A 25,177-nucleotide genomic window follows, 5' to 3' on the forward strand; every position below is an offset into this window, starting at 1 on the left:
AATGGTCGGCGCAGCGAGTTCGTCATCCAGGGAATCCAGATCGGTGAAATTCCACGAGTTGACCGATCGCGCGGTCTTGCCGTATGTCGCCTGCTTACGCCGGCGTGGCTGCTGCATTGATACTGTGGCCATGTTGACCGACCGAGGAGTCTGGTTTTCGGCCGGAGAGGTGTTGGTATCAGCTCGGTTCCATTGTCGTCGCTGCGATCAGCTGAAAGAGTCCTTTGGCGAGGGCAATCCGTATGCGCCGGTCGTTGTTGCCGTAGTATCAGGGGTCGGCCCGTCAATCCAGCGTGCGAGAATAGTCCTACGAGCACGTGTCGATCTGCTAGAGGGCAACGCAGAGATTGTATGCAAGTGAATGTCGTGTCGGATGATGTTGTGTTGTTCGGCACAAACAACGAGACCCTTGGACGTCAAGATGGTCCATAGGGCTGAGCACGGCGGCCTAAACGTTCAAGCCGGTCCGGAGCTGCCCGCCTGCCCGCAACCCTAAGCGATAAGACAACTCCACCTCGATTCAATCTTTGCATGCTCGAGAATATGTGACATTGAAACACGTATAAGGAGTCTGCACTTGACTCGTCGACATCTCCAACGACATCTCTCGCCTTTGTCTCAGCGAGGAAGACTGACAACGAGCGTTGCGACTCATTCCCCTCGAAACTCCAACATGGCTTCAGAAGGACAGCCATCACCAGTGATCCGGGTACATTCTGAAGGGCATATCTCTTCGAAGCATGGCTAACTCGTCTACTCTCCCATGTCTCAGGCTCCAAGTCAACAACTTGGTCCGGATTACAAGACATCGACCGACAGACCAACAGCCACCGTCTCCACGAACCCGAAAATCCACAATCTGCATATCTTACCACAAACCCCTCAGCTCATCGCTCTTCTCACGTGTGTCCCAAGACCTCCCGATCCCACAACCCCTCAAACTGACCTCAACCCCACAGCATGCTCCGCGACAAAACCACCGGCCGCGCAGACTTCATCTTCCACTCCAACCGCATCTCCCGCCTCCTCGTCGAAGAAGCCCTGAACCACCTCCCCGTCCTCCCCCACACCATCACCACCCCCGTCGGCCGCACCTACGCCGGCGTCGAATTCGAAGGCAAAATCTGCGGCGTGTCCATCATGCGCGCCGGTGAAGCCATGGAGCAAGCTCTCCGCGAATGCTGTCGTTCCGTGCGGATCGGCAAGATCCTCATCCAGCGTAACGAGGAGACGTCCCAGCCGCAACTGTTCTACGATAAGTTACCCGAGGATATCAAGAATCGATGGGTGCTGCTTCTGGATCCGATGTTGGCGACGGGCGGGAGTGCGTTGATGGCGGTGGATGTGCTGTTGAGTAAAGGTGTGCCCGAGGAGAGGATTTTGTTTTTGAATTTGATTGCGAGTCCCGAGGGGGTGCAGAATTTCGCGGAGAAGTTTCCGAAGGTGAGGGTTGTGACGGCGTTTGTGGATCAGGGGTTGAATGAGAAGAAGTGAGTAGTATGCGGAGAGGTACGATGGGCTTGACTGCATGCTGACGATGTTTCTAGCTACATTGTTCCTGGACTGGGTGACTTTGGCGATAGGTTCTATACACTCTGATCCCCTGCAAGTATAACTCGTACGAAGCGACAGTTTCCAAGAGCGGTAGCCGAAGAGAGTATCTTAGCTTGCTCTCTTTCTCGCTAAGCCTTGATACAGCCATATTGACAATTTTGCACGTCTAATCTCAGGCATAGATGTACCTCCATGGATGTATCCAGGAAAGCAATCTTGATAAAGTCCACACCGGAAATGCATATCTTTGGCACTTGGAAGGGCCCTTTTGCAGGGAGAGCCAAATTTTCGCTTGTATGTCCTGCATGCATAAGCAAGGCGCAAGTTACACCGGTCATTGCGCTCCTTCCGCCACAGCCTGCTCCGCCCCCACCTTTTCCTGGCGATAAGACCTCTGGATATTCCACTGTTCGCCCAGTCAACCGGCCCACCACATCTCAGCATCGTTGCACGATTTTAGGCATGTAGAGACACTCACTTGCTTACCTCATCTTCCATCCCAAGAGGTTGACAGCAAAGCCTCACGACCACATCGATCCCCAAACTCCCAGGCTCATCATGGCCGAGGCGATTGCGGTCCTTGGGCTGATCGGAGCCATCATCAACATCACAGAGGCTATTAAGGAGACCTACAAGATCGCTGCTGCTGCCCACAAGCTACCCGAAGCTTTTGTGGTGGTCAACGATCGCATCCCAGTGGTACAAAAGACGCTTGCTGTGATCCAAACGGCATACCGAGGCACCGAAGACGAGACGGCCATTCGAGAGAGTCTAAACACCTGCAAGGAGAACGCCGAGGACTTGAGATATATCTTTGAGCAAGTCTGCACCGTGGAAGGAGACGGGCTACTGTGAAGATATTAAAAGGCGCTCAAGACGCTCAAACCGGGTCGAGGTGATAGAGTTGAGAATCTTTTCCACAAGATCCTCGACACATTGCAGACGCTACAGGCCTTCCACATCTTCAAGAATCTCTTTCCCATGGAAGACCTAGTCGCCGCCATCGAGGAAATTGGAGCTGTTGATCTCTCGATCCTGGACACCGCCAGCACCACGATCTGCTCTTCCGGGACAGGAGCTCTTTTCAACACTGGCTCTGGCCACATGGGAGTGAAGCAACAGAACGGAGACGGAAACTACCAGGCTGAGACCATCTACTTCCAAACCCCTTCAGGTACGAAGCCCCGCTGAAATCGTTGGCAAGATGGGAAGCATTTGGCTGTACCCAAAGCAAGGACTAGTCGGACTGCACGGGACAGAAAGGACAGAGAAAGAAGCATCTGGCTTGCCTCGCTGCTAGTATCATTGCAGACGGAAGAAGCATTTTGTGTACGGGTACACGCTGATTGATGTCAACGCAGCGCAAGATAGCCGTGCTCTCAATCCAACACTGAAAGACCCATTCTACGACCCGACACTTGATCGATCTCGTGTAGACTCAGCTCTCAGTGTTTTGAGGTCTACCGCAGTCAAGAGCATTGAGGCAAAATTGACAACGAGGTGCAAGCACGGCCGTCTTCGACACGCTGTCGTTGTCCATGGGATGGGAGGGACAGGTAAGACGCAGGTGGTCTTGCATTATGTCCAGAGGCATCGATACGAGTACGACACGCTCATCTGGATTGATGCAACCAGTCCGGAGACGTTCGTCTGGTCTTGTGCCCGTGTCAGTCGGCGATTAAAGCTGCCAGGGTTGATCAACTACGGAGAAGGAGAGCAAGCCCTTTTACCGCAAAGATCCACCATCGTCAGCGACTTGACTACGTGGTTAGAGGCTCGCCCTCCTTCGACCAGCTGGCTCGTGGTTCTGGATAATCTGGACGATATGACGTGGGGCGTGAAAGACGTGCTACCACAAGGAATAGCAGGCACTCTCATTGTCACCTCCCGGGACCTTTCAACGGCTCGACTAGTAGGATGTGGTAATATCACTCTGGACTCCATGGAAATAGGCGAGGCCAGAAGCTTTCTGCGTGCAGCGGCTTTTCCCGACCTGGAAGAGTCCTCAGAGGAGCTTGATGCGCTGTGTAATAGCGTCTGCGATATGCTGGACTGCCTCCCACTTGCCGTCCATCTAGCTGCCGCCACGATCGAGACATTTGTGCCACTCGAAGTCGTTGAGCTTGCGGATGCTTGCAAGGCCGTCACTACATACATCGATCGCTTCGACGCGAACAAAGACCTTCTGCTGATGCGAGATGACCACAAATTCATGCAATCGCCATATCCACGCACCATTCTCACCACCTTCGAAACCACTTTCCGGCAGTTGGAAGGCGAGAATAGGCCAAAGTGGGAACCTTCAGCCATGAAACTCTTGAGACTTTTGTCTTGGCTCAGCGACGTAAATGTGGACGAGCTGCATGACCTGTTCCAACAAGCATACGATGGAATATTGCATGGTTGCCAGTCTTACGCTATACAGAACCTGACAACTTGGATCTCTAAAGTCCTCTCTGGGGAGAGCTCGGTTGAGTACTGCGACACGAGGCAAAACACGAGTTGGGACGATAACGGGTATCACGCAACGCTCGGAATGTTACACCGTCATGGACTCATTCGGCCAAAGTCTACTGGCCTTCCTGGAATGCTTCCTATGCATAAGATTGTTCGTTGGCGAGTGCAGAAGGAAAGCGAGTCACACGTACGGGCCTATCTGTCACAGTATGCGGTCCTTCTAGAGCTGGCACTATCATCCAGGAGTCAGGACGAGCTCGGAGTAGTGCGTCTCCTCAACGAGCTGGCTGATACGTATCGCAATATCGGAAAACTTCAGTACGCGGAATCGTGCGCTCGATTGCATACGGAGAGGCAGTGCGATATGCGTGGCCGTCATCACGCAGAGACTGTGAAGTCGCTCGAGCGACTAATTGCAATCTTGGGGCAACAAGGAGAAGAAAGCATGATGAAATACGAGATGTTCGTCTTCCTCAAAGACGCAGCAGATCGTGCTGCCGTACTTGCTGCACTGCCCGGACACCTCTTGATGCTCCTGAACAGCGCTTTCCGCTTGGAGGAGAGTCACTCCTGGCCTCCTCACCTTGCGGTCAAAGAGTCCGAACATCGACATGCGAGCCGTAACTACTCCGCCCGGGCTCTTACGACCACATTGAATGAATCCGGGCAGCGCAACGATAAGACAGGCTCCTCCTATCCCAACTATCCAGGTAAAGTTCCAATCGACTCTTTGGGCGCCTGGGCACCGCAGGAGTCCCTCTCGCAGCCTGCCTCGAAAGACCAAAGACTCCAAGATGAGGTACTGTCCCAGATCATGCGTAGGAAAGCAGTCCTCACAGAGGCAGCCAGTACAAAGCCAGATCTGGTTACCCTCTTCGAGGTGTTTTCGATGGGCAGTCGAGATCTTATCGCTCTGTACATACACCACATCGATGCCGATGTAGTGCACTATCGAGATCCAGTCGGCAGACGAACGGTGCTTCATTTTGTCGCTGCATACGGAGAACCGGCCGATGTTAGGAAGTGTATCGTAAGTGGCGCGGACCTGCTTGCGAAAGATCGGTTTGGCGAGACGCCTCTCGAGATTGCACACGTCAGTCAGCGGAAAGACGTGTTCCGTGCTCTGAGGGCGGCCGGAGGCGCTGATGAAGTAGAGCGCGCAGAACAGGGTCCTCTTGTTCCCGCCGGCCGAATCGTGCCTGCACCGGCGGTCGAACATGTAACGGATCGCAACGCCCCATTTCGAGCAGTCGAAAGACAGATGTTTAATACTACTAGTCATCAGGCCTATGTGGAGAGTGACGATGAGAGTGATGGAGAGTATCAAGGATTCTACTCAGCCCCTCTATCGCGCGCAAGCAGAGCTTCTATCGAGACACGCTCCGAGCAATCTTCCGATGACAGTCAAAGACCGGCATACCATGATCTGCCTTGGCGTGACTCACTTCCGATTTCTATAAATTCGTCGAGGGTATCGACGACAGCAATCAGAGGGACCCGCCGGCATCATCAGGAGGACCAAGAGGATCCGAGCGACTGTTCAAGGTCATCTTCACTTTCGGGAAGTCTGACTCGTATACATAGGAGCGACTTGAGCGGTTCAGATCGGGTGAGGAAACGAAGCCATACTCGTGGGAGCAAGAAACCAGTCACACGCAACCGTGACCAGGACTCCAGCATCGCCGTTCCTCATGTTCATTTTCGTCAGACCTGTGAGGACTACAGCAGTCATCCCGAGCGGAATGCGGCGACCGCTGAGGAGGCCCGCTTAAGTGATAGATCTGAATCCGAACCTCCTGGATCGATGCGGGTTCCAGAGACTGTGAGTGATCTCGGCGTTGTATCTTTCTCACATGATGCCGATGCCGCTGCCATTGCGGAGATCGAAGAGTCTACAATGGCATTGATAAAATGGCACTATCCAGGAATATCGCCTGCGGTCAAGGATCCAGGCCGACATGGTGCACGATCATATGGGGTAGGCTCGCCAGGCCCGTTGTCGAACAGTCCGGGAAGGAGGTCAGGCGGGAACGAAAATCATGTGTTGCGAGGACGGACAGTGATGAGCGACACTGGAGCTCCGATTGAGGAGCTCACGACGTCGTTCACAGTAGAGGTACCTCGACCCTTCGACGTATGGCCTAGGCGTGAGACAGCATCTGTGAGGAAAGATCGTCATCGAAAACACGAGCGCCGCGAGGAAAGGCGGCATGGCGTGCGGGTGGATGACTCTGGCCCCCAAGGTGATAAAAGTGACCCAGAACGACCTCGGAAAGTTCGGGAAAAGGAGAGGACGCGCAAGAAACACTCAAAGAAACCACCGTCTATTATGGATCGCGACGATATGCCTCCAGTCCGAAGAAGGAAGCGCAAGAGGCGTCGTGAGCCCCAGCGGCGATCTCACTTCTGGTCATGGTGGACATCATTGACAGGTGGCAGAGATACAGACCGATAGAGCAAACATGTGTAGTTCTACAGATGGAACATGGGTCACATTGTGGGACAACATACATGTCCCAGAAAGCTGCTGGTTTCTACGACTTGCCCATGAACAAACGCGAGCTCCTACTCAATCACGGCGATTCTGCAGTGAAAGTCGACAAATGAGTACTCTCATGTGCAAGGATGACGACTTGGACACTTCACGAACGAGCCATTGAGCAAACCCTCCTATTTTCAATAATGAGAGTTAGAGTCGTGGTCTCCTGTTCAGTCTAGAGGAAGGCAGGTGAAGGAGACGTCCGTCTCCGCTGGGCTGAATCACTAGATCGGGGGCAAGGCCGGAAAACATGGAGCTATGCATTCTGCATTCGATTTGTCAAGTCGCCCGTCTTTGAAAATCTCACGAGTGTAGGAGAGAGTCACCCTTTTCAAGCACACGACTAGCAGACACAAAATCGCAGGAAGCCTCGATACCACTGAAGATCGGCTGTGCGGGACGAGTCTAGAAGGGATCAGGTTCGAGCAGGTTCCTGCGTTTTCTCCCTTTTCCGCAAGCAATGTTTGCCATCCCTCCACTTCCGCTTTCCCTTTCGCTTCCATTGCCCCACTGTCTGTGCCCCAACTCCCTTTGCCAAAGGAGCCACACCACGGAGATCCTGACTCCTTTACCGACCATGCATCCCACAGACCCAGCCTACCACGTCGACTGGATTCTCCTGGACACATCAAACCACCTCGCAACCGACCTCTCCTGGTTCGCAACTTATACCCCTTTCACTTCGTTCATCGGAAAGTCCTACGATACGAACGATTTCACATCGAAGCCGTTTGAAGAACCTCCAAGTCCAGAGACCAACGACACTTCGAAGGAAGACAGCAAATCTGCTCCCATCGACGATGAAGAGGGTTCCACGATTGAGGACAGTGACGTCGCCTCGACCAAAGACGTCGCCGACTTCTCGAAGATCAATGACAATCACGCCTCCCCAACCATGGACATGGATACCGAACCTTCCACAACTCACGAACCCGACGCCGCCACTCATGATTCATTCAAACCCTCTCCTCCCACCAGTCCCATTTCCCCAAGACCTTATCCCACCCCCCTCCCCGTCCACGGAATCGGCACCGTAATCCTCTCCATCCGAACCTCCCCCTCCGACCCCACCGCCTCCCAAACCCTCCTCCTCACCGACGTACTCTACATCCCCTCCAACCTGCCCGTAAACGTCCTCAGTTACTCCGCTCTATATCATCAAGGCTGGGGCATCATCCGCGGAGAGGGTGAGCAAGGACAATGGATGAGCGAGACAGATGCCGCTGTTCTCGCTTCCGTGGATGAGAAGTGGGAATTCACCGGCGCTCGGCGGACGAATCTGGAGAAGGAGAAGGAAGAGGCGGCGAGGAGGGACGGGGGAAAGAAGAAGAGGGAGAAAGAGAAGGAGAAGAAGGAGGAGAAGGAGAATGAGAAGGAGAAGGAGGAGGAGAAGGAGAAGGAGGAGGAGAAGGAGGAGGAGGAGAAGAAGGAAGAGGTCTTAGCGAGTGACGGAGCCAAGGGAAAGGTCGAAGGGGCTCGGGAGGAGGAGGGACATGGGCTGGCGATACCGTCCGTGGGCTTCCGAGAGGGAGACGAAGATGAAATCCTCATGAAGAAAGGTGGAGGAGGATGGTTGGTTCGACGGGATGGTGGGGTGGATGGACCATTGTTGTTGGCGACGCCGGGGAAGATGAAATTGTGGTTGGTGGGAGTTGAGGGAGGACAGAGTGTTTTGAAGAGAGAGAAGGAGGCGGAAGGAGAGATCGTGTTGGCGGAGCTGAAGCAAGTCACGGCGGGGGTGTGGTCCGAGCGGGAGAGGGACAGGTGGGAGAGGTATAAAGCGGAGATGGGGGAGGGATATGGTGGATGGAACCTTGGCGGGGATGATGGGGACGATGACAACGACAACGATAACGACAACGAAAACGACCACGACGACGCTGAAAACGACATCATTCAGGAACGTGAACCAGACCTCACAGCCGAGGAAGAAGCCTGGTTGACCACCCACTACGGCACAGCGCAGAATTTCATGGCGGTCCATGGACTTCCCCAGGAGAGGGATGAGGACTTTGATCTCGCGGCGAGAGCTTTACGGAGAGAGAGAAGAGAGGAAGTAGAGGAGATAGTGAGAGGTTTGGGGACTTTTGAATTTGAGGGATGAGGTAGTCGACTTTGATTGAGGGGACTTTGAAAGCGTATATTACTACTTGAAAAGAGAGAGAGAAAAAAAAGTCGATGTCGATGTCAAAGCGCCCGCAAGCTTTTTTTCGCCACGCTCTTCTCGGCTCTGCTGTCCATTTCCCAAAGAAAAGAGTCTCCTCAAATGCCATCCCCCTTTCCCTCCCTCACCCTCCTCCAGAAGAAAGTTCAAACACTCTCACTCCCCACCCGAAACTCCTTCTTCACACTAACCCTCTCCCCCCCACCCCGTTCCGCCTCCAACTCCATCCACCTCTTCGTAGTCGGACTCGCCGGCTCCGCCACAACTCGACTGAGCATCATACTCCTCTGTCCATCTCGATTACCGCTCATTTGACCCAACACGAAAGGGTCGTTGGTCATGGAATCCTGCCTCACGAAGCGGTCGTCGGAACGACGCAGGAAAGTGGGCACCAGGGCGGAATACCAGGATGACTCTCGATGGTGGTGGGCGGTGGACGGGTTGCGGTAGAGGTGCGGGGAGGAGACGTGAGGTCGACGAGGGGGGAGGGCGGCGAGGGTGAAGTCTGGGCGGGGACGGGTGCGGTGGGGAGAGGAGGTGGTGGTTTCGGTGATGGTGGGGAGGAAGGAGGGTTTGGTTGGGGAGGTTGGCGCGCTGGTGTTTGGGTTTGGGGACGGGTGGGATGTGGAGGTGTTATTGCTGGTCGAAGAGGTTGAGGTCGAAGCAAAGGACATTTTCCGCTTGCTGTGCTCGATGAGCAGTTTTGCCTTGCTGGTGACGGTGTTGGCTCCGCCTCCTATCGTTGATGCGCCGCGCGAGATGGTCGTCTTGGGCCATAGTTTTTCCAAGCCAACTTTCTTTAGGCCATCCCGGTAGGTTTTGACAGCATCTCTTCCCCAGCCGAAGAAGGCGAATATTGCCGCTCCACCGACGAGCCATAGCCATCGATCGAAGGGGATTTCGCCCTTGCTGGGCACACGCAGGATGATCGACCAGGGGTATTCGGTCGGATGGTGAGTGGAGTTCCAGGCAAAGGAGACGAGCTCTTTCGGCTTGTTGCGTACGAGAATGATGACTTCGAGGGGGAGCCAGATGAGGATGACGAGCGTGCAGAGGAGGTAGAGGCGGAGGAAGCGAGATTTGGTGGTGTGGGAGTTGGCCATGATTGTGTTGAAGCAGGCGCGGTAGCGGTAGAGACGGTGGAGGGTGAGGGCTGTTGGAATCAGTCAGCGTTGGAGGGCAAATGGTCAGGAAGCAGACATACCAGCAAAGTAGACGGCCAACAAAGTCCACAAGGCGGGCGGCACGATCATGAGCAGGAAATACAGCCAAGTCCCATCGCCTGGCGCCAGACATCCCGCGATACCCAGCACATATCCGCGGAACGGCTGGATGATATATCCCGTCACAATCTGCAACATGGGGATCACCACACAGCAAGCCCAATCAATCGCAGCGTCTCTCTTCTTCTGCGCCGTACTTGCGCTCCAATTCGCTGAGTTTGTATCCATAACTCTCGCAAGCGCTCGCAGGACCATTGCCACAGCTGCGGGAAACATGCTCGCCACCACGACTTGAAGCTTGTTCTCGACATCGCAGAGGCCGACGCCGGAGAACCAGTGGGTGATGTTGTCGTGCGGCCAGATCACCGCATTGAGGAAGGACTGGAAGTTGGAGTAGATGACGCAGAGGACGAGAGTGCATGCGGGCAGATTGCGGTTGCGGAGATGGGAGACGAATGGCGGTATGATGAGCAGGGTTGTGATGAGGGATATGGTTGCCAAGATGACGGCGATGGGATATGGTGAGGTGGAGACTGGGGTGGACATGGTTGCGCGGAGACGTGGTGTCCGGATGCTTTTGTCTGGTGGTGAAGCTCTCGTTGGTACACTCCGGTGCACGATGGTCTTGGGCTTGAAACGACTTCGCCACTGCTACTCCAGACCGGCAAGCGGCAGATGTGATCTTGAGGTATCCTTGGACGAGGGACAGAGATGTTTGCTAATGACCTGGACGCCGGTAGAACTGATGAGGCGGTGTCCTCGGGGAATGTCGTTGCCTTGGTGTTCGAAGTGGAGTGCGGTGAAGATCGAAGCGCTGTCGTAAATCGGGCGATGCTGCAGAGAATGTTGACGAGGTGAAGGAGGAAGAGAAGGGCAGTGAGGTCCAGGAAAATGTGCCTCAACAGTGTCCACCTCCTTATTGACAGCGAACTTCCTCTCAATGAACAGTCTCAGCAAATGTTCCTCAATGGGTAGATTTGCTTGTCAATAGGCGAAACTTGTCAATAGGCAAGACAAACGCCTAGCAACGAGTCGACCAAGTGGTGTCGAGATTCACTCCACTTCACTCCGCGGGTCTTTTGGCGGTTTCTCTTGCGCGCCTGTGGCCAGGCGTAAAGTCCACTGCTGATGTGATAGCGATGCACTGTTCCAGGGATCGTATACCGTAGTGATCATGAAATCTCAACGTGGCAAATCGATAGCCGTCCATGCGCTTGATGGGCCGTATACAAGGTGAAGTGATCATAGAAACGCATCTCACCACGCAAGCCATCTGATCGACCGAGCGCAATCCAGACCAAAGTAACGAACGGAGAGTTTCTTTGATCGTGAGGCCCGTTCACGTGCCTGGCGTAGCGAAAATTCCCCATTCGGAAGTCTTCATCCGTTTGTGGTGCTGAATAGGATTTTGGAAAGCTGAGACTGTTATTGTCAGTGAACCTCGAGCCTCGCACACGGTCTTTGCAATGAGGAGACATTTCATGCACATTGCTCATTGATCGAAGAGAAAGTGAGGACGTTTGAAAAGGAGTAGCAGGCGTGGTGAAGCATAGGTAAGTCGAAGAGTGCAGCTGGATCTTTTGCCTCCGACCTTGCGATTCACCTTTACTGTCCATGGTAGGATACTTCCAAGATGGCATGTGAGACTCCACACTGATGCCGACTTATTGGATTTTTTTGCGGTTTTGGTGCCTGTGAGTCGGCAACATGATGGCAATCCTCAAGAAGACCTCTCCGCTGTCTCGTCGTTGCCATCTGGAATTTCCAAGCTGTCCCATGCTCAGCGGCCGCTTTGTTGAACATCGGCATACGACGGACAGCTGGTCTCCGTGTCATGGCAAAGGACCGAATCTTGTTCGGCTCGAAATGCATGTCGTGAGGAAGCAATATGCTGTTGGACGGCATTCAACAGCAGCCTCTCTCGTCGTGGCCGCCTCGATTGTTCTGGATGTCATTTCCTCAACGGAGGTACTGCGGTCACCACGCCCCATCTGCGGAGACCTCGTCGGAAGATACACCTCGGAATGAGATGGTGATGGATGAAGGAGAATTTTGATGGGTGTTGTTGTGGTCAGCCTTCTCAGCCAATCATTGCCGCGCGTGGCCTCGCTTCACGTCGATGTCTGGCCCAGAACCTCGCCTTTCTTCTTCAGCAACCAACACTTGGTAAAAACATCCATCATGCAACGTTCCAATCAGTCCTCGCCATGCGCCAGTCCGAAGCATGCTTTGGAGGGGCGTGATGGCCGTCCCGTCTTCTCGTTGGATGATGACAGGAGAAGCACCAGAAAGCCGCCATGACCGATACCATAACATGTCACTTGGGAAAGACACCGGCGCGCCAGGTGATCGTCAAGACGTGTTTTGCTTAAAATACTGCCATGACCGCCTACTAACCTCCGACTGTTGACTTTCGTGGGCCATGGTAGAAATGCTGTGATCAAGAAGACTCTTGTCCATCAGCACCAGCCGAAGATCAGCCGGACAGCGAGGACACCAACTCCCTCTCCACGGTCAACATGTCCACCACCACTGCTCCCGTCGTCCCATGGCACGCCGACTTCCCTCGCGAGCTCGTCGGCAAGAAGATCCTCCTCGCCACTGAATCTCTCGGACCCGTCAATGGAGTCAGCAGAACAACACAATCTCTGGTCGATTACCTGAGGAGCAACGGCGTGAATGTCGCCACATGTGCTCCCACGTACAAGGGACAACCGATCGTCGCATCGTCAACACCATCAAGCACATCAAGTTCCATCGAGCTGACAAAATCCACCCGCCAGCCGATCCTGAACAAGGACTGGATCCGCTCCATTGAAGCCAAGTCCTCCTCGCTGGCATCTCGTGGCATCGGCGGCGCATGGCTGTGGCATCATGAGAAGTCCGAGGGCTCCGAGAAAGAACCGCTCCTCCAAGCTTCATCTGCGACTCCCTCTCCGCCTCTTTTCAATCGTACCCGCAGCGAAGACCACCGCCGCCGGAATGCCGCATCAGTGCCCACCACCTCCAACCTCAACCCAGAATTTCGCCTTCAAGGGTTTCCTCTACCATACAACCCCGACTTATCCATCGCCTACCCTTTCCGACTCGGCCGCATCTACCAACAAACTTTCGGCGACTCCGCTCCTGACCTAATCTACCTCGCCTCCCCCGCCTCCGTCGGCTTCCAATTCCTCATCCAACTCCGCTCCCTACCCTCTGGAACATGCCCTCCAATCTGTCTAAACTTTCAAACCGACCTGGCAGCGTACGCCTCCATCATCCTCTCACCACCCCTCGACGCATACGGCGTCTGGCTCCTACAAAAAGTCCAAGGCTACCTCTTCTCCGCCCCCGCGATCCGCACAATCTTCTACCCAAGCGCATACGTCGCGAAATACATGTCTTCCGCTGGCGCTCCCGCAGAGAAGATGCTCCAACTGGGTCGAGGCGTCGACACGACTCTCTTCAACCCCGACAAATTCGACAGGACCTACCGCCGCACTATCGCCGGGAATGACGAGATCATCTTCGTCTGCATTTCCCGCCTCGCACCGGAGAAAGGCTTCGAGTTCCTCGCTTCCGCCGCTACCCGACTCCTCACTACCGCTCCAGATCTGAAGTGGAAACTCCTCATCGTAGGCGGTAACACCTCCCCCTCTGTCGACGCTTCCATCCGCTCGCTCTTCTCTTCACCTGAGCTCGCTCCCCGGGTTCACTTCACGGGTATGCTTCGCGGCGCCTCCCTCGCTCGCGCATACGCCGTCGCGGACGTCTTCCTGCACTGTTCCATCACGGAGACGTTCGGCTTGGTGGTGTTGGAAAGCATGGCGTCTGGTGTCCCAGTCATCGCTCGTGATGAAGGTGGTCCGTCGGAGACTGTCAAGCACGGCGACTCCGGCTACCTCGTCGATCCGCTGGATATGGAGACTTTCGTTGCTCGCGCACAAGAACTGGCTGTGAATATAAATCGACGAAAATCCATGGCTCTCGCCGCACGACGACAAGCAGAAGGTCTCACCTGGAACGCCATCAATTGCAAAGTCGCTCACAAACTCGTCGAGGCACTTCGCTCCGCTGGGAGACTCTCCTCACCCGACAACGATGACGAGAAAGTCGGACTGGAAAGGAGGGACAGCGGCGTCTCCGGCCTCGTGGGACCGAATAAACCCAAGCCGGCGAGGAGGAAGGCGGAGATGGGAATGGTGCAGGCTGCGTATGGAGGCTGGTGGGGACTGGTCAAGGTGTATTGCGCCGTGGGGATTGTGTGGGTGTTTTGGTGTATTGCTGTTTTGCCGTTGATTGCGGCGGGGTTGGTGCATGGGATGTTCCATTGATGCGCGGAATGGGGAGTAGAGACTGGGTCTCGCTTGCGTCTCGCTTGCGGCATGAATGAAGAGAAATGCTGTCGGCTAGGACGGACTGTACTGTCGCGTGATGAGGTTACTTCGAGCTGACATGTATCCGAACGAAACCGAGACGAATTGAAGATTTTTGAATGATGCTTCAGACATGGATTGAACAAGCTGCGACTCATCTAAGCCGTCACCGACCGCCCAAATCCTATTCCATGCGCATGGGCCACGACACTATCCATTGCATCAACACCACGTCTATCGAAATGACGCTTCGCATGCGTCGACTCCTCTGCAACAACGGGTAGAGCTGTCACCGACGGCCCTGGACTGGTCCCGCCCGCTGTCGTGTTCATGCCTGCTCCTCCCTCGTTGACAATCAGCGCCGTAGCAGCAGGATCATAAGGCGGGAAGCAAGCGGCAGGAACGTGGATATCCAGCACATCACTTTGAGTGTAAGTTGGATACGTGGCGATGTCGCCGACGGGTCGCACGCAGTAAGCGAGGTCGAGGACGAGGGTGGTGCAATTCTGATCGAGAGTGGGGTTGAGGAATTGGAGATCGGAGAGGGAGATGGAGTTGGAGAGGGACAGGGTGGCGCAGGTGTCGCCTTTGACAATCTAGATGGACGGAGTGGTCAGTACATGTGGGGGTGTGAGCGGAGGGTGGGATGTACGGTATGCCATGATCCGCAATTTCGGGTCGAGTTGTCCCGTGCGTTGGGCGGCACGATTGCCGCGGTGGATGCGTAGCCTGGTTGCGTTGTGTTTGTGGGTGTGGGTGTGGTAGGATAGCTGTAGGTTCGGAAACCGCCTGGTGGGCTTATACAGACTGAGTAGCCGATGAAGTTGAAGCTGTTGCCGCAGAGGGAGTTGAAGTTGGGGTTCCAGGCTAGGAATTGCGGGACGGAGAGGCTGGTATGGTGGGACACGACGCTTTCGCAAGTGTCGGTGGGGAGCCAGGTGTATGTGTCGCATTGCGGTGGTATGCAGCTGGCGAGGTCAGGATGAGAGGAAAGTCTTTTGAGCACCGATTTTGAGGTACGTACATTGCGGTTCCGGCGGTTGCGAAGCTTCGGCAGTAGAGATCCAGATAATTCTGTTGTAATAGACTGTAGGACGAGACATTCAACTGTCGAGCGACGGAGTGGCAGTCATCGCCCGGCTTGATGGTATAGGAGTCGGGGCACTTAGCAGGCGTAGCGATGTCTGCGCTTGCAGCTTGGACAGTCTCCGGTGCGTTCTGAGAGTAGGGCGTCGGGATGGAGAAGTCATAACCGGTGGCATTGCAGCTGGACGTGAGATTTGCAAAGCTGCTTGCTGCATCTTCGTCGTAGCCCAGCGGACTGCTGAGTTGAATGGACTGAGCTCCAAGCCAGCAGTCGGAGCAGGTTTGGGAGGGGTCCAGGTCAGACTGATTGGACCAAGCTCGCAGCTGAGGATCACAGAACTCTCCGGTCGTTCTGGAAACAGTCAATGGATAAATTCGCTAGAAGATCGACATTCAAGGATGGGAACGCACCTGTCTTTGCGGCACGACAAGTCATATGCCAAGACGAAGCTCTCGATGATGAAAGTCGCTATGTGGACGGTCAGCGAAGCCAGCGCTTGTTGTTCGTTATGACTGTACCAGGATACTCAAGATCGCCAAAAGATATAATGTCAGACTCGGCCGAACAAGCCTGAGCTATCGTGGTCTTCGTTGCGTTTAACGATTGTCGGCAGTCGTCTTTGCAAAGCTGTTCCACTCCATTGACGTCCAGCGTCTCAAGGCTATGCAGCTTGTCAGTCTCCTTCGAAAGCCTCTTCAAGTATGATCCTGGACGTACTTGAGAGAAATCAATCCAAGCAACGGAGCGCAGGATACCGTCGTGTTTAAAGCGTCGTGGCAAGCCGGAGAAAGGCCCGGATAGTCGATATATCGTTGAGAGCCTTGGAGCTGCTGCGCTGATGTCTCACCCAGCAGACCTGCTGCCAGGAGAATAGTTCGTGCTACCCATGTCCACGACATGGTGATGCTGCTATGTGCGACCTTGCCTCCATGTCTGGAGTCCTTGCCATGATATCCTACCCATGATCGAAGCCATCGTACCGCCGTACAATCGTCCGCTGTTTCAGTCTGTTGGTACCAAGAATAGCATGACAGATCGTGTATATCTCTTACACGGGAGCGCGCGCTTCGGACAAGTCTTGCAGATCCATGCCGCTGCACATCGAGGCGGCCAAGGTCGCAGCGCTTGGGAAGAGGTTCTGATTGCTCGTAGGAATCCCTCGGGCGGTTCCGCTCAAGAGTTTAGGGCCGGCTGACAAACTTTAAAGCCACGTCTCTCATGCCGCCCCGTCCGAGGTCTCGCGTCTGCAACAACAAAAGCTGTGCTTCCTCCTTACCGGTGCAACGCGCCCAAAGTTGACCGATCTGAAGCGAGACCTATCGCAGCGGACCGTGGTCATCAATACGAAGTGGACAGCAAAAGACGTCGCGCTTGCATATACAGCTTGCATGATCCCGAGCATCCGCGCCGCTCTGCCCAAGGCAGTTTGGCGATTTTGCGATGCTAATACCGATGGCAGGCCTTTACCGCCGGCTCAAGGTCCTCGCGCCTACACCGCCAGTCCAGAGTTAGACGAGCCGCCTGCCATCGATATGCTGCAGGAAGTCAATGTCGAAGCGGGTCTACCTTGCAGCTGGCGCCAACATCCTCGCCAATGACGAACGGCACACGGGACTTGATATACAACCCCCTTCCTGCGGACAGCTCGCGACACTGACTCCGAGGTCCTGTCCTGCCTGAGGTGGCCCGCTTGACATATGAGCTACAGCAAGAGCGGCTCAAGACTGCTTGCTATTTGACCACCGCGAATGGAGTGGCGACTCATCATCGGCACTCTGCAGAGTAAGGCCATCCTTCGGCGTATGTTCTAATTGTAGCAGTTTACGCTCTGCTGTGCCTTCAGGGCCAGTTTGAGCGATCAGCGGCTTCGGTGTTGTAGTCCCACCTGTCGACTATATCTGCTGGCCGATGGCGAGGTCGAGACGTAAGCTCTGAAGCACGTCCACACTTTCAATTACTGTCGTCCTTCCCATCACCATATCGAGCAAAGAGCCATGGCCACCTCGCGAAATTTGATCGACAAAGCCGGCGTTTACTATGCCTTGCTTTGCTTCGGTTTCCTTTTCTTTGCTTTCCGATCGATCCCTCAACACAAATCTGGAGAACTAACGATTACGACTTCTGCTGGAGACGTGCAGGTTCAGAGCGTTGGCGGCTACGATAGCACTCCTACCAATCTCACGAAAAGAGCGGACGAGTACTCCTGCAGCAAGGAGAAGCCCTGCGGCAATGGAGCTTGCTGCGGAGGCAGCGGCTTTTGCGGATATGGTCCCACGTACTGTGGCAAGGACTGTGTCGCTAACTGCGAAGCCGTGGCAGAATGCGGCCAATTCGCAAAGGATCCTGGCACGGAATGTCCTCTTAAGACCTGCTGCAGCGAGTTCGGATTCGTAAGTTGAGCACTGTAATCCGACAAGAGAAACGAAGATCTTCACTGATTGATCCTAGTGTGGCACAACAGAGCTGTTCTGTGGAAGTGAGTCCTCCGCTATATCGATACCACGCATAGAACTGACTGGTTGCAGAAAAATGTCAAAGCAATTGCGTCCTGCATCCCAAACCTCCAGCAGCATCATCTTCGTCTAGCATTCACCAAAAGAAGGTCATCGGGTATTACGAATCATGGAGTGCGAGAAAGGCCTGCCACAAGGTCAATCCGATCGACCTTCCTCTAGACGCGCTCACCCAGTAAGCCTGGACACTCGCAGTAAACTACACTTGCTTCAGCTCACCATAGTGCAGTGTCAATTTTGCTTTCGCTTTCATCGACCCAAAGACGTACGACATTGTTACGATGGATGGAGAGACACCAGCAAGTCTTTTCCAAGAAACCACAAACCTCAAGTTGATCAAGAACGACCTCTCAGTCTGGATAAGCGTTGGCGGCTGGTAATAATATTTCTATATCTGTTAATAAGCCTGCCCGCTGACTTTGCCTCTGAAGGACATTCTCCGATAACAATACCGCTACCCAACCACTTTTCGGCGAGATTGCTGCGTCGGATTCGAAAAGACAGCAGTTCGCCAAGAATGCCGTTCATTTCATGCAACAATATGGATTCGATGGACTGGATATCGATTGGGAGTACCCGACGGCTCCGGACCGGTGAGTCGTATCCTGTTCAATCCGCAATTGCGATCTTTGTCCTCTTACTAATATTTTCCAGAGGAGGAAAGCCAGATGACACCAAAAACTTTGTATTACTGATGGAGGCTTTGCGGAAAGAGTTTGATGCCAGCGGGAACAAATTTGGGTTGACGTTTACTGCGCCCAGCTCGTACTGGTAAGTCGTTGTCGTGCTGAAACACCGTGATGTGACTGACGGCCATGATGTAGGTACTTGCGTCATTTTGATCTCCCGGGTCTAGTGAAGCATGTCGATTGGATCAACCTGATGAGTTACGATCTCCACGGAGCCTGGGACTCCGACAATCCGATCGGAAGCATTGTCCAAGGACACACCAATCTCACGGAGATTCAGCTGGCTGCGGAGCTTTTCTGGCGTGTGGATATTCCGCCTGAGAAGGTGCTCATCGGATTCGGGTTCTACGGTCGATCTTTCACTCTCGCGGATCCTTCTTGTATCGAACCCGGCTGCCCATTCAGTGGCGCCTCTCGAAAAGGTCCTTGCACGAAGACCGGTGGCATTTTGGGCTACTATGAAATCCAAAACATCATAAAAGGAGCGGACAGCAAGAAGCGGGCGACAGTATCGCCGGTTCACGACGAGGCCAGTGCGGTGAATTATCTCGTTTTTGACAATGACCAATGGATCTCCTACGACGATGCGGTAACTTTCAAGCAGAAGACGGAATGGGCAGACAGCATCGGACTTGGTGGCTCGTTGATTTGGGCATCGGACCTGGGTATGTGATTGCTGATTGATGGACCACATAGCGTACTGACTGCTTGTCCAGACGACGACAAATACTCCGCGCACACTGGTCTTCTGGGCAGGCCAATCAAGTCCAACCAGGAACTCAAGCTTACAAACAAAGCCCTTTCAAACCCGCAAGCCGTGGTACAGGACCTGTCTGGCAGCAATGGCCAGCAATGCTACAAATATAGCGGCCCGTGCATAAAACTGGACGACCATGAGGCAATGGCGAATGCCTGTAGCGGCAACACAGTCGTTGGTTGGGACGACGCAGGCTGTGGGAAAAAGAAATGCGTGAGTTGCTGACACGTCAAGATACAAGGCATCTATGCTCATCATTCACAGCATTGCGGAAAGCCAATCTGCTGCCCTGCAAATACTGCACCAAAGGGTTGCGTATGGCGAGGTGACAATAACGGCAAAGGCGCCAAATCAGTATGTCTGCTAGGACGGGCGCTTCCGAGACTCTACTGACAGTTGCAGGATTGCTCTGGCCAATGCCGCCCAGGCGAGATCAACATCCAAGGCATCTCGTCCTCGCGGGGCGGTGGATTTGAGAACGATGGCAACACTAACAAATGTGGCCGTGGCAAGAAGGTCTTCTGCTGTCCCAGCCCCGACTATGACAGCTTTGCCGGGAAGTGCGGCTACACAGATTGGTACGCACTCTACACAGCGAAACCACCCAAAATGAATCATACGCTGAGACTTACTCCCAACAGCGGAAAAGACTGCCCGCTCACGGAAACGGCCATTTTTGAGAAGACTGATGGTTGCTTTCCCGGCGTAGGCAAAAAGAAGTTCTGCTGCCCAACGTCAGTTGAGCTCCGTGATTGTCGATGGGAGCGTGGTGGAGCGGAATGCGCCAATGCCGTCTGCAGTCCTACGGAGATCGAGGTCGATAGGGACAGTCAATTTGGCAGCTCCTTTCTTCACGGATGTGCTTGTAAGTCATTGAAGTACATATCGGATACTTGCTTGAAGTTGCGTCTAACATGGCGTGGTCGTAGTCGGACGGAAGCAGGCCGCGTGCTGCACGATCAAAAAGAGACCTCCACCCGCAGCGATTTGTGCTGCCGACCGCTGCAAACTTGTTCCCGAACTGTGCTTGGCCAGCCAAGATCCTGGTGGAGCTCTCAGTGCTCGCGCCCTGCAAGCGGATTTAACGCCAGGGACCTGGAACACAAGTGTTTACGACTTGTCCAAACGCTGGGACAATAAAGCAGATTACCAAGCGCATTATTTTGGAGCCCTTTTCATCATGGTGGTGGCACAAGCCTACCCTCCAAGTGGTGAACTCTATGGACTCGGAGAGGTTTTCCGCTACGTATGGCGTTCAGTCGTAGGTATCTGCACCGGACAGGCAGTCAATCAGCAAGTGGTGGCAGATGGGAACCGCCCGCCAGGAACCGAGAATGCACAGTCGGAGCACATTATCGACGTAAGTTATGACTCCACAGGATTGTTCAGCACGATACGAGACTAAAAATATGCATTAGAGACAAATCATGCGCAGATTTGTTGAGCAAGCTGCGCAAGGAACGACCCACGACCAGCCAGAAAGCCGACTGCCCGCAATTGGGAGAGCTTGGTGCGACTACCACTGGCATGAGCCGAACGCCGGATTGGCTGCTCAGCCTCCCGTCGGGGTACGAGATCCGTTACTAGAGTGGGAAGATTTCATCCGCTGACGCTTGTGCTCGATAGGGACCACACGGGCTTCAGCCGGCTACTCCGAATGATCGTGTCATGGAATGCTTTGGGACATATGACAATCCACGGCCTCTGCTTGGGACGGATGCGGACATCAATGGCGCGAAGGGATTGCTCATGGATCTTCGACGTCCTGTAGCCATCGATCGAATTACTCGCGCCGCAAGGGTTGCAGTCCGAGATGATACCGCTCAGGCGACGACTGAACTGCTGACTCTGGTCCAAACGGTAGGCAGCCGCTTCCTGTTCCTCCATGCGATTGATACTAAGATTTGATCAGGGTTTCGCCGTATTCGACTATTTGAATACTCCCGAGGCCACTATCATGTGGAACACCGTTCGAAGCAACGTCCGACTGCAACTTCGATACATTGAGGATGCCTTCGGTGTACCGAACCAGCTGTTGCAAAGATGGTGGCAGCTCTTCACCGAAGAGTACTTCGCTCTGATTCAACGCAGAGCTCGAGAATGGGCCGACGAGGCGATCGACATTGCTGGGGCACCTTTTATGGATGCTTACAATGCGGGTCGCACGTTGCAGCAACACGGACCCGTGATGGCCGCGTTGTCGGTTTGGCGGGCACAATTGGAGCAGAGAATAAGTATGCCTGTCAATACCGGGTGGCGCTTGCCTGAACTCGGCGATGGCTCCGGCGGTGGTCCTGGTCCGATGGGTTTTCCTGGCAGCTCTGGTGGTTTTGGAAGCTCAGGTGGCTCTGGCAGTTCGAGTGGTTCGGGTAGTACGAGCGGTTCCGGAAGTTGAGAGGTTAATCAAAGAGTACAAGAGCAACAACTACGCTCGGAATATGCTAGCTATGCTATTGTCTCAAATGGCGTCGGTCGAGCTGACGAGCGGAGGCCGCTTGTAGCTGGACTGCCAAAAATTCTGGTTCTGCAGGGCGCAAAAGAAGGCCAGGTACTTCTCTTGCCTGATCTTGGCCCACCCGATATCGTACGCGGTACATCCTTCGATATCGTCGTATGCCGGCAAGTTTTGTACAGGATCCGAGGCACGCAACCGATCAGCTCGAGGGTCTGATTGCCAGCTTCCCCTGATAAGCTTGATGAATCCCTCGCTCTGCGCTCCACCATGGTTGCCATCGAGAATGCTGCGAAGACACCGCTCGTCAATTTGAACGCAGAAATTATAGCGCGGCGATCCACCCCACCCGCCGGCGCCAGTGCCTTGCTCACGCTCTGGTGCCGCTAATGCCCAGGCGTTGAAATGATCCCGCACAACAGCTGCGGAAGCTCCGTCGAAGAGGTTACGGTCTTCAAAAATCGTGAAAGGATTACTGTCAAGAATGTCCAGCCCGCCCAAGAACTCCAGATCGAACTTCAGCTCACTTTGGAAAGTACGCAGACATTCGGTCCAGTCGCTATCACTGGCGTAGGTCGATCGATAAATCACGAAACCTGCACGTGCTGGTATGTTAGCAAACGCTGACTGACGGACTTTCTGAATGCAGCATAGCGGAATTTTCGTCGGCAATGCTGTCTGCGGTATCTTCGAATAGCTTACCCCAGATCTTATGGCCATACTTCGCAAGCATGCGATCGATTTCGTCCGCATCGCTGGAGTGCGTGGAGATCCTGGGGTTGCGCGGAGAGGGTGAGGTCCGCGGCCGGATAGAGAAACCGTAATGTGGTGGTCCCGCCTGATTCGGGTCCGCCATCCTGAGTCGTCTGTCCTGAAGCAAATGTCGAGGAGAGCGGTCCACTGGAACAAGCAACACCTCAAGAGTATGTATGCCCAAGGTAATTGATGCTAAAATTAGCGAGCGCGAGCTAATGCAAGCCCGGCGCTTCGGTCAACAAGTGCGTATTATACAGTATGTGCGCCGCAAAGCTGAGTCCAATCAATTTTAAGACCATGCTCATTGACATCACTTCCATCTCACTCATCATACCCAAGCCGGGCCATGAAATCGTCGCCACATACACCAATCCCACTGGTCGTCTGGACCAGAAGAAGTCGAGCACATAGACTACGCAAACTGGAAGGAGACGATGTCTGACTTGGGACACAGAGAGTGGTGACACTCGAGATAGCGACCATTGGAACTGGAGCGATGTGCCATCAAGATCTGTGCATTCCAACATGAATGCTATGGACCAATGCTCGTTCTATCTCGAAAGCCGTTGCGTGTCTCCGTGGGATTGGATGTGCCGTCATGCATGGTCCGTGGTCGGTCCTCTTACGTCCGCACGATCCATCGTGAGCCTCTTCGCATCGAAGACGGCTTGACTGCGAATCCACGGCGTGGCTCATGTACAACGAGCGCTTCCACTGGACTTCGCCGCTCTGTTGCTTCTCTAAGCGCCGGAAAGGAACCTTGAGGCATGGTACCTATGACTGTGCCGCCCGTGCCGCACAGTTTCGCCAAATCATCTTAACTCTTCTGCGAAGGTCAAGCTCAGCATCATTTCTTACGAACACTATCGTATTTTCCTTTCAATATTCCACTATCGCCGTCTCCTTAACACTGAACAAGTACACTCACGCTTCAAGATGGTAATTCGAGGCAACGACGAGGCATCGTTACCGCCATCGCCTTCCACAGCAATTATGACGCCTTCGTCTCCCGCCAGTACGCCATCTTTAGCAGACACGACAGAGAGAGCCGACAACAGACGACGACCCGCCGACGGCGTCGACTGTTGGAACGAATACTCCACCAAACACACCACCCTCGCCCAAGACATCGACTGCGGAATGCTCCGAAACGGACATTGTCTCTGGGGTGCGTGAACCAACTCCCGCAGCGGCGGTGCGAGCAGAGGCACTAATTAGATCTATTAGTGTAGGCTTTGTGATTTATCGGACGACTTACACCAGCCATCTCGACTGGGACCAATGTCTCCACCGCCTCCGCCACCAGCACGCCGAAACTCTCGCTTTCGACCACGCCGCAGACTTGCTGGAATCGAACCCCTTTACCGTCTTCGACGATGCGACTCGTTTCGAAAACGCCACTGCGGCGGAGATACGCCAGCATTTCAACGAGTGGTGCAACACGGCACCGATGTTCGAACAAGGCACCTTACCCCACCGCAGCGGCGTGGGCGCCATCCGTCGCGATAGATACGGCTCGCCTCGCTATCGTCTCTGTATCTCCATCGACGAGGGAGCGATGCGAAGCATTATCAACGACGACTCAGACTCGTGGTTGGACAGTAAGGGATACGTGAACCTTATCCGCGGGGCGTGGAGGCCCCAGCCAGAAGAGGAGTTACAAGAAGAAGCGCGACTATACGGGAGGTCGAGTCCGAAAATGTGGGAAGCAGTGGAGGGTGTGACGCAGGAGGATGTCGGGTGGTGTAGGATCAGTTATGCGGAGGTGGTGATGTGGTATCATTTGTTTGGACGCATGCATGAGGGGGATTTGTGGGGGAGGAGTTTTCGGAGGTGGCCGGAGGTTGTGAGGTGTTGGTGAGGGAGGGTATACTGGTGTAGTCGTTTGAGAGATTGATTGCTTTCGTTTCGATTCGAGAGATGGAGCAGTCACGAGCGGGCGCGGACTGATGTGTTCATGTATTTGGATAGCCCGAACTAGCCTGCGAGTCATAACGAACCTGTAGCCGCGGACATCTGGCGCTTAGCCGAGCAAGATATGCGTACAAGCAGCACATTTGCTAAGCCCGAGGCAGTGTTGCAATACCTCCTCTGCTCGTCAAGTGTGTCGAGCAAAGGTCCGTCAATTCCAGTACTGCCAGCTTGTCTGTCGTTGTTGCTGCAGTAGATCTGTCCTCGAAACCGCCCTCGACACGATCGTGGTATGTGCTTGAGGCATACGAGGGTAAGTGGAGGGCACAAAGTGCGTTCTGAAGGAAGAAACGGTGTCGTGGCCTGAGTAGCACTCAATATTCACCAAATGGTGGTGATCGTGGTGATGGTGATGATGGTGGTAATGGTGTCAAAGACACAGCACTCAATGGCGAACTGAACGGGTTGACGATAAGACGCTCTGCTCTGGCCCGTGCGTCGAACCCATAAGAAATACTGTTGAGGTCCTGTGCCGCCAAGAGCAAAGCGTCGGCGGCAGTGAGAGTGATCTCAACATTTATCATCGTAGCTTTCTCGACCTGGCCAGACTCCGACTCTGGCGTCGCCTCGTAGCTTATCTCGTATCCTGGAAGCAGAAAACCCTGACCAACGACGTCGAAGGTGCTGGTAGAATTCTTTCGGACTACAAGGAGCAAA

At 54.2% G+C, this 25,177-nt stretch overlaps 7 protein-coding genes across 7 annotated transcripts; 4 read left to right on the top strand and 3 right to left on the bottom strand.

The window, feature by feature from the left end:
* Positions 1 to 673: 673 nt before the first annotated feature.
* Positions 674 to 1,716, top strand: MYCGRDRAFT_110613 (uracil phosphoribosyltransferase FUR1; the record flags this gene model as incomplete). The annotated part of the gene is made up of 4 exons (XM_003850126.1): positions 674 to 709; positions 773 to 903; positions 960 to 1,490; positions 1,548 to 1,716. 4 exons carry the CDS (start codon positions 674 to 676, stop codon positions 1,597 to 1,599), a joined length of 750 nt encoding a protein of 249 aa, XP_003850174.1.
* A 7,582-nt stretch (positions 1,717 to 9,298) lies between these two features.
* On the bottom strand, positions 9,299 to 10,468 carry MYCGRDRAFT_15311 (putative fungal pheromone STE3 a-factor receptor; the record flags this gene model as incomplete). Its single annotated transcript, XM_003850184.1, has 2 exons — positions 9,299 to 9,867; positions 9,919 to 10,468. Coding segments are annotated over 2 exons (1,119 nt in total), but the record flags the coding sequence as incomplete, so codon positions are not given.
* Positions 10,469 to 12,106: 1,638 nt separating this feature from the next.
* MYCGRDRAFT_101096 (uncharacterized protein) lies at positions 12,107 to 14,253 on the top strand (the record flags this gene model as incomplete). The annotated part of the gene is made up of 3 exons (XM_003850127.1): positions 12,107 to 12,688; positions 12,959 to 14,031; positions 14,128 to 14,253. 3 exons carry the CDS (start codon positions 12,457 to 12,459, stop codon positions 14,251 to 14,253), a joined length of 1,431 nt encoding a protein of 476 aa, XP_003850175.1.
* Positions 14,254 to 14,908: 655 nt separating this feature from the next.
* On the bottom strand, positions 14,909 to 15,699 carry MYCGRDRAFT_46450 (uncharacterized protein; the record flags this gene model as incomplete). The annotated part of the gene is made up of 2 exons (XM_003850183.1): positions 14,909 to 15,263; positions 15,320 to 15,699. Coding segments are annotated over 2 exons (735 nt in total), but the record flags the coding sequence as incomplete, so codon positions are not given.
* A 2,131-nt stretch (positions 15,700 to 17,830) lies between these two features.
* MYCGRDRAFT_45905 (uncharacterized protein) lies at positions 17,831 to 21,736 on the top strand (the record flags this gene model as incomplete). Its single annotated transcript, XM_003850128.1, has 14 exons — positions 17,831 to 17,858; positions 17,908 to 18,070; positions 18,125 to 18,271; positions 18,327 to 18,488; positions 18,550 to 18,666; positions 18,720 to 19,249; positions 19,301 to 19,554; positions 19,606 to 19,695; positions 19,744 to 19,919; positions 19,983 to 20,206; positions 20,271 to 20,701; positions 20,760 to 20,909; positions 20,968 to 21,201; positions 21,254 to 21,736. Coding segments are annotated over 14 exons (3,189 nt in total), but the record flags the coding sequence as incomplete, so codon positions are not given.
* Positions 21,737 to 21,799: 63 nt separating this feature from the next.
* Positions 21,800 to 22,649, bottom strand: MYCGRDRAFT_75178 (uncharacterized protein; the record flags this gene model as incomplete). Its single annotated transcript, XM_003850182.1, has 2 exons — positions 21,800 to 22,389; positions 22,496 to 22,649. 2 exons carry the CDS (start codon positions 22,647 to 22,649, stop codon positions 21,800 to 21,802), a joined length of 744 nt encoding a protein of 247 aa, XP_003850230.1.
* A 1,131-nt stretch (positions 22,650 to 23,780) lies between these two features.
* On the top strand, positions 23,781 to 24,410 carry MYCGRDRAFT_45946 (uncharacterized protein; the record flags this gene model as incomplete). Its single annotated transcript, XM_003850129.1, has 1 exon — positions 23,781 to 24,410. A coding segment is annotated over one exon (630 nt), but the record flags the coding sequence as incomplete, so codon positions are not given.
* Positions 24,411 to 25,177: the final 767 nt, after the last annotated feature.

This window comes from Zymoseptoria tritici, chromosome 8 (genome assembly GCF_000219625.1).
Source record: "Zymoseptoria tritici IPO323 chromosome 8, whole genome shotgun sequence".
Classification (NCBI taxonomy): Eukaryota; Fungi; Ascomycota; class Dothideomycetes; order Mycosphaerellales; family Mycosphaerellaceae; genus Zymoseptoria; species Zymoseptoria tritici.